General features: G+C 32.8%; 1 protein-coding gene across 1 annotated transcript; it reads right to left on the bottom strand.

Moving 5' to 3' along the window:
• Positions 1–408: 408 nt before the first annotated feature.
• LOC120282812 lies at positions 409–4,447 on the bottom strand. The gene is made up of 4 exons (XM_039289656.1): positions 4,301–4,447; positions 2,913–3,167; positions 1,072–1,132; positions 409–467 (listed from the first exon to the last, which is right to left on the bottom strand). Exons 1-4 carry the CDS (start codon positions 4,445–4,447, stop codon positions 409–411), a joined length of 522 nt encoding a protein of 173 aa, XP_039145590.1.
• Between the last annotated feature and the right edge of the window lie 7,486 nt (positions 4,448–11,933).

Here is an 11,933-nt window from a genome sequence, read left to right as displayed (position 1 = left end):
AACTTCATGGGGTTTTTGAAGAAAAGCCCATAAAGTTTTAAAATAAATTGCAGTCTTAACGAGGGTATTTATGCAAAATATCACAAATCCATGGCATTTTTGCAGCTGACACCCTCTAATTAATTAAATTTACACTATGGTTTTCTTTGCATATTAACAAATAATACCTTATCTCATTGTCCAAATGTCCAAATGCCTAGCAAGTGCATATGACTGGATTCATATTACATGTAAAGTTCAGAGGATGATAATTTATCTCAAAGTTCAATATATGTCAGTGTCTAATCATTCAAGACATGCAAGTTTGAACTTATTACTCAAGAGAAATTCAATAAGGTCATTAGAAAATGGTGAAGACATGACAAATTGCAAGAAAGCAAAGGAGTACCAATGGACTCCAATTCTTCTTTACCAAGAACCCAACTTTGACTCTTCAACTTGATATGATCTTTCCGGAAGCAACCCAACTACAAAGATAAACAAGGAAACCCACTATAGGCATCTTAAATTGGTTTTAATGATCACGTATCAGTGACAAAAAGCTGCCATTGAAGTCAACAATATCAACCTACATTCCATAAAAGATGAAGCAAAAACAGATATTAGAGCCCTATTTCAAGAACAATGCATTGAAGTTAATATCTAAGAATGTTATTCATAACTTCTCCATGAAATAAGCATTTTGTGCCAAATTTTTCTCATGTTTGAAAACTCACAATTGTGTATTAGGAACAATGAACACAAACCATTACCAATTCAGATCAATTCAAGAACCTCTAGACTTCGTACACAACCAATATCAAAGAGTTAGATGATAAGGATGATGTTAAGCAAGTTATTTTTTTCAATAACTTTGCCGGTCTTTTGACAATTTTAATTTGGTTTGCTTAAATTAGTGCTTTTAGATAAAGATTATGAGGCAGCAGGTGAAAGAAAGACATGTACTCATGAAATTCCAATAAAAAAATCCGGCAACACCATCATATAGTTGTTAATAATGGTACGAAAAAATCCACACAGAGATAAGAAAGGAGCAAGCATCTAGCTAATTCTGCATTATGATGTCCACACCTTCAAAAACTTTCCTACAATTGCAATCCAACACCATCAAGATTTGAGAGCTTGATTCCACCTAGCAACAACAATAATACATTAAAATGGAACTAATATTGGGAAAACATTATCTTTCAATACAATGCCACTCGAAACTCAGAATAATTGTTTACAACTGAAGCAAATACAGATTATTAGTGTCATAAGGTTAGCACAAATACAAATTATATAAATATACCTCAAATGAAAACCTTATAGAGAGAGATGAATAAATCCTTTGACTGAAACAGCAGGAATGTATTACTTTCAATTTTAGATGAATGCCTGATGGTAATCAAAACCTGCCAGAAAAAAAACTGTTGTATTTGAAATAGAAACTTTAAGGAATGAAAGGATATAAACATTGAATAAATAGCTAAAGCTAGTGATCTATGGCATAGAAAGAAATTAAAAACAGTTATGGCAATTAGAAGCACAGGAAAACAGCAACTCAAAAAATTTTCTTTCATTTCACAGTGCTATGAAACATAAAAACGAGAAACTAGCAAGAAAACTTGTAAATTTTATCAAAAGACAACTTATTCAGCTCTCTCAAGGATGGAAAAAGGACATGGTCAAATTAATGCCGACAGCATAGATCAAAGCCAATACTATACTCAACACCAAATTTTAAGGAAAAAAGCAAATGAGATTAAGAATTGCACACATTACAGAAATGGATCACTGGAATAAATGAATTCAAACTTTCTATTTCATTTATTAAATTCAATAAGTCATTAGAATATATAATTTCAGGACTTAAAATTCTATTGACATATCCAGCAGGAGAAAGGTGACATACATCACTGAAGTTCAAGCCTTCCTCCACTTGAACAATTAAGGCAGAAAGCTAATCATCCACAAGTTGTAGCTGAAGTTTCCAACAGAATATGCAATATCTTGATCATCATCAAAGTTAAAATAATAACATTCGACCTATATTCTCCTCTAGAATATGTTATTATGACCACCAACAAAAAATGTATTATGCAAGCATTAAAGTTGAAATACAAACATGGAAATGTAATTTAGAAGTCAGTCATCTAATTTTGATTGCAAGCTCAATTTCTTCATTGCTTTCCTTTATCACAAATTATGATAAAATGATATTAGCAATCAATTGCAGAAGAGAAGTGACAGATTTAGGAATCAAGAAGAGTCAACTTCTAAATATCAAATTAAAAGCATATGTGGATGTTAGTAGCAGGTATTCCAAATGATGGGCAAAGTTGGGGGTTTTCTTCAAATTGTTAAATAAGTACATAAAGAACCCAATACATGTAAAATATATCATTAACATTTATTAATGAAATTTATTATGTTAAATTTATGCTTAATTAATAAATGTAAAGTTAATTGTAAAATTTGACTAGAAAATAGGACCACTTATTTTGGGAATCTAGTATTGCTGTTGGTTTTGTTCTTCTCAAATTTCACATATTTTAAGATTTTAAATTCATTTTAAATGTTCATATCTGGAGGTTTAAAAACAAAAATTATCATCTAAGGAACCCTATATATTTTCAGCAAAGAATCAAAGAACCCTAGAATCCCCAAATCTCCATTTTCACAATCACACAAAAAAAAAATAAATAAAAAAAATAAATAAAGAAATTGAACATAAAATGAATCAAAAGAACAGATGGAGTTCACAAACATTATCATCTAAGGAACCCTATACATTTTCAGCAATGAATCAAAGAACCCTAGAATCCCCAAATCGAAGGTAAATTCAAGCAAAAGGCAACACCAACACGGGATTCAAAGAAGGTTGTGATGAAAATCAAAGATCAAGAGGTTAGATGGGGTTTAGGACTGACCAGAGAACGACAGGAGGGTCTCCAGCAGAGGGAGGTGATCAGAGAGGATATCCAACGGTCTGGATTCCAGCGTTCAATGGCGATGAGATTTGCCGATGAGGAGGTTTTCAGAGAGAGAGAGAGAGAGAACAGCGAGCTCGAGCTCTGACCCAGTGATCGTGAGATTGATAGAGAAATTGGTAGGAAGAGAAGAGAAGACGAGCTCTCAGTCAGAGACGGTGTTGCGAGAGGATTCCAACGAGATCTGAGAACGAGCTTTCAGTCAGAGGCGGTGTATATCTAGCGGGTGTGAGTGAGAGTGTGTGAGTGAGTAATTATTTTCTTTTTTTTTATTTTAAATGTAGAAGGGTTTTTCTTAAACCGGTTGTATAGGTTTGTATAATAAAAAATTTCATGGTTAAGGAGGCGGTTTTCTAAAAGCCCCTCTATAAATCCGCTATTAAAAATTAAAAATGGTGTAGTGAACCTTGGATCAAATGGGAAGATCAGCTATAATGTATTAATTCCATTGTGAATTAGACTCGAGCTTTGAATAAATTTTTTTCTTCCATGTATATAACAACCACGTTTGTAATGTCTTGAGAATTTAGCATAAGTTTGTAGGCTAACTAATAATTTTGTATGATGAAATGTCTATCTTTTTCTAATATCATGTAATAAAATGAAGAATTTGATAATTTTAATGCAAAACAATTGTTCCAATAAATATTTTTCTTATTTCTTATTGCTCATATCACTAGCCATTATTTCTAAGAATCGAGGAGCAATTCTTAATCTCTCATTTTATTAATAATTACGAGAATGATGAAAAAAAAACATTTCTCATGCATGGACCTATAGTTAAGAAATAATATAGAAGAGCAAAATTTTAACAATAATTATGAATTCTTTCTGTTATTACTAGGGGATAAAACCTAAAAAGGAGAGAGAGAGAGTTAAATGGGAAAAAAATAAATAAAAAATAATAAAAAAATCCAAAAATTCGCACTTTACCCAATGTTTTCAGAACCTAACCGGGAAGTGAATCGGCTAAACAACCGGGTTATGGGTCAATCAGTTGAACCCGATGACCCAATTTTAGTCGAACCAGATAACCTAATAGATATATATACTGATACAAGTATCAAGTACTACTATCATGACTTGGAACAAAGAAGCGGCTGAGAAGGCAAGGGCCAAGGCAGAGGAGAAGTGTAAGGCCAAGGACAAAAGGACTATGAAGGTGTGCAGATAATGACCCTCAAGGCTTAGAGTATGGATGTGTCTCCCCCATGTCTTCAGCAAATACTGGTAGCTTATGATGTTCACATTACAGCAGCATCCAAGAAGAAGAATGACCGTATTGAAACCATTCAGAATCAATATAAAAGCCAAGGTTCCTTACACACCCTGACAAGAATCCCTCTGTTACTGCTGATGGTGCCTTTAAGCTGGTTATCAGGGCTTGGAGTTGGGACTTTACCAACAAGTTCGATAAGGGATGGAACTATGGAAGTGATAAGGTCTAGGCAACTCTTTCGCATCTTCTTCTTCATTTAATAAACCAAACTCCAAGGCTAGTTCTGGACATTCAAACACCTATTCTACCAATTATGCATCTTCTTCTTCATATAATCAACCAAACTGCAAAGATAGCTCTGGAGGTTCAACTTTATGTCCTCGTTGTGACCGGAGATGTAAATACTTTGACTCTGATCGCATGGTGATAATGTGCAGCAATCGTGATTTGTTTGCATTCTGTGGCCATGAACAAGAAGATAGCTCTTCCTTTGGGGTGATTATTGAAGGTGGAGATACAATTATAGTGCATGGATTCAGTGGCTTGAGCATCTTCGTAGAGGCTGCAGAGAATGTGAATGTCACTGGAGATGGTGGCAGAATCTGTTGGCGTCGTGATTAAGGCATGATGGGTATGTTATGAAGGATGGAAACATCTTGAAGTGGAGACACAACTAATCAGTGAGCTGCTGCTGGAGTGAAAATCCAAGTACCAATGGGTGAAGTCTAGGAAGTTAGCTATCCTAGCTTTTGTTTGTTAGCTCATGTCAGTTATGATTTATTCCATGTTATGTTGTTGCTTTGGTTTAAATGTATTTCCTTTAGTTTTCTAGTAGTAGTTTAAGAAGGGATGTTATGCAATGAATAAAGAATGACTTTGACTGGAAAATGTGGTAGCTCCAACTGAACAAATTCTTTCTCTCATTCAACCTATACCAAATCACTCTCTTAAATCCTAATAGTGGTATCAGAGTTGTTACTCTCTTCTATGGCGTCCACCGACAACCCCGTCAGTCTCTCATAGCCAAATGTACCACTCTTCACCAGAGAAACTTATGGCAGGTGGAGTTTGAGAATGAGAACCTTATTCAGGTATCATGAGTTGTGGGAGATAGTGGATAAGGGCTTCTCTACTGAAGAAGAAGAAGAAGAAGCAAAGGTTAGATAGAACAAGAAGAAAGATGCAAAGGCTGTTAACGGATGACTCAAAGTCTAAACATGAAAAGAGGAAGGACTGAGTTTCAAGTAAAGAACTCTGTTTCTTTACTTGTAACTCTCTTCTATTGGTTGGTCAGCATTGGTTGAAAAGGAACTATCGCATAAGGAAGTACCTAGTCTTACTTTTATCATGCTTTTGGTGTTGTTTATCTTTATCATGTTTTGTGTGCTGAAAAGCCATTTTTGTTTTTTTACTAAGTTAGCATGCCACCATGCAATTGGTCCATGCATGCATCATATTACGAGAAAGCCATTATGGCATCATTGTGATGTAGTGTTTTAAAACCTCTCATAGAAGAGATGAATGATAGAGTGAGAGAAATCAAAAACTACTGATTATTTGACTCTCTTCCTGCTGGTTTAGTTCTTTCCTCTCACTATATTGCAAGCTAGCATTAACAGTGGTATCAGAGCTCTCTTCGGTCCGACGAGGCTGTGGAGTTATGGCATCCGGCAGCAACAGCGCAGCACGCATGTCTTAGACCTCAGTCACAGTCTTTGATGGTGAGGAGTACGAACATTGGAGTACGAACATTAGAGTATCATGATGAGAACACTTTTTTGCCCTCATGGACTCTAGGACTTGGTGGAGCATGGGATCTCAGAGGAGGATGATGAGAAAAAGATTGAGGAGAACAAGCAGTGAGACTCTCATGCATTGTTTCTTATCCAGCAAGCAGTACACCGACCTCTGTTTTCACATATTACAGCAGCCTTAACTTCAAAGGAAGCTTGGGACAAACTAAGAAGACAGTACCAAGGGGCCAGTCGAAGACCTATCTCTTCCTACTATTAAATAGTTCAATTGAGCATTTCATTGTTTCCGTGGGTCAACATTCCTTTCATTTCACCCAGGTATATATAAAAGTTAGCCTAAACATCTCTCTTTCTAGTAGTGGAGGATATAAAAGGGTTGCTTAACACAAATAATCTAGATTCATCTTTTTGTTATTGTCAATATCGCTTACTCATATATGTAACTAAGTTTTATTTTGACATATACAGTCACAAAAACATGAACTAGAGGACAATAAGAACTTTGATGCAAAGAGTATACAAGAATAATGAAAATAACACCTTCTCTTACATGAACCTATTGTTATGTAATAACAAAGAGAACCAAATTTTAACTACAATATATCATGAATTCTTTTGGAAATTAGTGGGAGACAAAACTTGAAAAGGAAATAGAGAGAAGACATTAATTGGAAACGAAGGAGATGGAGAGAGTGAGAGAGAGAGACCACCAAATAGCATGCTTATGTAAAATAGAATAGTCATCCTATTTCTTTGTCATGATAAAGGTTTAATCGTTTATTGTGCTTATTTTCTCAAATGATTTGTGCGTGATTGACTTGATCTAACTTAATAAGTATGCATTTACTTAGCCGGTGTATAAATTGCTATTAAGGTCATTACCTTTCTACACACATATAAGAATTTTTATTTAATCATATAAGCTCAAATCTAACCAAAAATTTAAAATAAAAAAAATTATAATTGAATTTCAAAAATAGGGGAAAAGAGATGAAAATGTTAGTTAGATCAAGCTTGAAAGAAGGAATTGCATGGAAGTTCATTGAAAAAGACTTTAAAATATAATAAATTGAGAGACTTGCTAATGTTGCGTTGCAAACCACTCTCTTCATAAGTTAATAAAACAAAATTAAAAAAATCACTAGGTGAAGCCAAACATTAAAATTAACTAAATATTTAATAGATGCAAGTTAAACAAAAAATCTAATCAATATCTCATCATTTCAATTATCATTTAATCACATCAGATCAATGTGTCACATTGTTAATGATATTTTGTGATACATGTCACATTATTAATTCTAATGTGCTAATAATAGTTGCTAAATCATTTCATAAACCACTTCAATATCATTCAATCACATTACATCGCATCACATACTATTAATCCTATATTATGTTGCTCTCGCATATTGTCATGCAATATACTGTTAAGAATAATTTTTAAATTTAATCGTTAAATGTGTAAGGATTCTTTATAATCATTCAATCATCACTTCAAAGTATTTCTCAGCTTTTCATCCATTATTTTAAAGGAGAATCCAATTAATTCATTATTAACTCATGATTGACTTAGCTCTCCTATTATCAATAGGCATTTCTTAATATTTCAGCAGCATTTTTTAATATGTTAATATTATGGTGTTTATCCTAAATTTCTATATTCTATTAAAAGGAAACCTATCAGGCTCATGATTTAGGTTATAATTTTGGGTTTTTTATAATTTTTTTCATCAATCTGCAATAATATAAGTGGTGATGAGGAAAGATGGATTTTAGGGAATGAAGTTGAAGTTGATTAAGGTTTGAAAATTTTTAAATGTTTGTGGAGAAATCACAAAGAACCATGGATTTTAGTTGAGTCTTGAGGTGATGACGGTCTTGCATTGGGTTAAGCAAAAGTCTAGGTTCAACAGTGAAAACTACAATGCCATTCTACCAAAGGAAAACCAGCATTAGTGGTTGTGAAGCATTGAACACTTGAATGAACATGTTGGAAAAAAAGTAAAGTTAGTTTATATTAAATGATGAAAATTTCATATGTGTATATATTTTAAGATACTAAGCTTGCTATATTTTATTATTATCATGCTCTATCCATATTTAGTGGCTCCAATTAAAAAAAAAACAATCTATTTATGTGTTTAAACATACTTGCAATATTAGTGCAGGCTATCTTGCTAGTCAATAATCATATTCACTCATTAATAACCAATAATACATAATATGTGCTAGATTATCAATAATAGAAGCACTCCTTGATCTAATCTCCAATCCTTGAGATCCTTAAATAAGCTAAAGTTCTATCGATATTGTGTTTCACTCATTGATTCAGCTTCTTTGCAAATGAATATTGCTGGCTAAGATATGGATCTACAAATGCAACATCTCTCATTGAAACGATCACCATTACCACCTCCATTGATTCAAGTATTACCTCAATATTTTATAACATTTAAGTTTTTTTTTTATAATAATTATGACATTAACAATCATAAAAATTTGATTACACTTTTTTGTTTGTATAATGAATATCCATGAGACCTTTCAAAACCAAGGTTTACCAATAGTTTCCATTCTATAAGTTTTTTTATTAATATTGTAAAATTTATTTAATCATATTGGTTTTCTATTATATTCTATATACGATATTGCCTCAAACCCTCAGAATTGTAAAACCCCGATGCGGAGCCGGGGAGTTTGTCTAGTAGATTTATGAACCATTGTTATTAAAGGTGGACCAAAGCACTTGTCGGATTGGTTGTATCGTTGAACTGATTATAAAACTGGTTCGGTTTTGTAATTAACCCAGAGTTGCAATTAATCTGGGATAAACTATATTAAACTGTTGTTTTAATTAATAACCCATTAAATAGCCTCTTTTTTAATAAACTGGACCGGTTCTGTAAAACCTTAAAATGACATTACCTTCTCTAATAGCTTCTTTGTATATGAAATGACCACGGTCTGTTATGTTATTTTAACTATATAAAAAAAATTGAAGTAAAAGAAAACCCTAGCACTAGCAAGCAACAACCCTCTTTTTCTTTATTCGCCTCCTATTGTCCCATAGCTGTGAGTCTGTGGCTTGGGAATAGAAGAAGTGAAGAGCCCTAGCTTGTGTCGCCATCTTCTTCCATTTATGATGGATCTTAGAATCTTCCATCTCAGAAGAAACTCTTGGAAGAGCATGAAATTGCCAATCTATTGTCGAATAAATATATCTTGTGCTTAGTTCTCTAAAGGAAGTTCAATTAGTCTATATGAGTTGATCATAAGGATTGTCATAAGGCTTTCAAGCCTTTGACCGTTTTTCACAACATTGGCAGGACATGTTGTAGTTGGAACTTGTAAGGGCCACCATCTTCACAACATGCTACCAATGGCTTGTCATTAAATACAAGACTTAAAAGCTTGTTGCTACATGGATGTGAATTGAATAGATTTGTTGATGTTATGTGACTTTAAATATTATCATTTTAGTTTCATTTTCTGTATGTTACAAACTTGAATTCTGTTGTTTGTACTTGTTTATATATAGTAGTAAATTAATGCTTTTTTAGTTTTTTAACTTAGTAAATATTAAATTATTTTAAATAGTATTTTATTATTTATCACATAATACAATAAGTTTTTATTAATATCATAAATATTTATATTGGGTAGACATTGGCCTAATTGACCTTGTGGTTGAATCAGTGACCTACCAACCTAATGACTCAGGACCTTGAATGGATTATGATGATTATTATCTTCTATTAACTTATTGATAAATGATTATTATCTCCTAGAGTGAGGCTGACATTTGCGTCAATACAATAGTTGTTATCTATATTCAACTGACATCAACCCAATTAATCTATTGGTTGAATTAGTGATCGAATGATTGGTGACATTGAATGGTTCAATGTCCGGTCTGGTTCAAATAACATTAATAAAAACCCTTGCTCTTTCTTTCCTTTAACTTCGCCTGTCTAAGGATGAGTTCTTTCTTAACTTAGACATCAAAGCATCCTTCTCTTTTCTCTCTTGGTGTTATTCGCATAGGCACATGGCGAGAGGAAAGTTGGATAGATACCGGAATTGAATCCACACCACATGTGTAGACTATAATAGAAGCTATCTTTTCAAATAAAGGTGTGATCGGATTAGCAGATTATGATGGTTATTTTTTCTTTTAACTAGTTGATTTAGAACTTGTTAATTCTTAGGGGGAGGCTGATCTTTGCATCAATACAATAGTTTGGTGCAATCTACTAGAAATATTTACAAAAAAAATGTGACTCATAGTAAGGAATAAGCGGATTATTGATCCTTCTTACTAGGAGGGGAATATCCATGGATGTATGTGAAGATGTGGTTAAGGATGACCATTAAAATTTTTCTTCTCCCAACTAAAGAAGACTTAGAGTAAAGGTATCGAGTTTTGGAAAAGAAGATCAAGATACTCTGTAGAGCTTGCCATATTCCAAGCAATATATGCTATGTAAGGGTTGAATCGGTTAAAAGAAGCTCTCCAGAGCAAGAAACGATACCTCGCGCAAGCCATGCAACAAGCAGTCGACAAGTGGCACAAAATTCAAAGACTTTATCATGACTTAAACCAGTTTTGTAATGGCTGTCTAGTAATGAATGGAGGATTATAAGAGAATCGTGGTAGTGGGCAAGTGTACGTGCCAATCGTGTAATAAAGTGTGCTTGAAGTGCAGAGTGTCGGTTCACAGGGAAGGAGGTGAATACTAGTAATAACACTAAATCTGAAAATTAGCCTATATAATGAAGTATGTGAAGTATGTGAAAACAAAAACAAAAGAAAACTAGGAAATACCAGAAAATCGTAGGAGAAAACTCAAGGAAGAGAATGATGTCCTGGCAAAGCATTCCTCTAAGGCTATAAAGTACAGGACAATGGTTGTCTGAGCATGCAATCCTATTTGAACAGAAAGGTTTTCAGAAGTATACAAAACCCCGATTTCTCAAGCGAAGTGTAACTGAATCAGTGCAAAACTGATACAAATATCCACACAATCACAATAACACTCTATGAAACCTTATTGTGGGTTAATGACAATCTCTTAAGTAGACAATCTCCCCCTAAAGAGAGATTGTCTCTAATCCAAATACAGAGTAGAAATGTGATTTCTCCTAAAATCTACTCCATATGATTGCAAAGAGAACAGAGATTATTATCAACCTACTCGGAAGGATTGTGGGAGACAAAGTCTCCTAGATACCCTAACTAGAGGGCACCAATTATCCTCTCGAATGTGGTAGGCCTATGCTAGGTGGAAATATTTTTCTTGTCACGTAGTAATACAAGATATGAGAGCTAGGGTTTTTGCCTCGTTAGTCATCAAACATCCATTCACACAATTAGACACAAATAGATATGATTACAAAGGAGAAATCAATTAAAGCATCAATTATAAAGGATAAAACATGCATTTAGAACATCTGTTTTCTTCGCTAATATTCTCCAAATATTAACCACCAATACAACCACAACCACAAACCCTAATTCAAGAAGGGAATCACAAAACCAAAAAAATCTATAGAAGAAGAAGAAGAATAAGAAGAAGAAGAATAAGAAGAAGAAATATAATAAAAAATATGAAAAATATGGAAAATATAATAAATAAAGAATAATAATAATAACAAATAAATAAATAAATAATAAGCATAAGAAGAAGAAGAATAATAATAAATCAATAAATAAATAAATAAATAATAATAATAATAATCAGAAGAAGAAGAAAATAAGAATAAATATAATAAATCAATCAATCAATAAATAAATAATAATAATAAACCAAAGAAGAAGAAAAAGAAGAATAAATATTATAAAAAATAAGAAAAATGATTAATAATAAAAAAATAAATAAAAGAAGAGGAAATATAATAAAAAAATAAGAAATATAATAATAATGATGATATTAAAAATAATAATAAATAATAGATAAGATTAAGAATAATAAGAAAAGAAAATAA

Source organism: Dioscorea cayenensis, chromosome 18, assembly GCF_009730915.1.
Source record: "Dioscorea cayenensis subsp. rotundata cultivar TDr96_F1 chromosome 18, TDr96_F1_v2_PseudoChromosome.rev07_lg8_w22 25.fasta, whole genome shotgun sequence".
NCBI lineage: Eukaryota > Viridiplantae > Streptophyta > Magnoliopsida > Dioscoreales > Dioscoreaceae > Dioscorea > Dioscorea cayenensis.
This window is presented reverse-complemented; position numbering and strand designations above follow the sequence as displayed.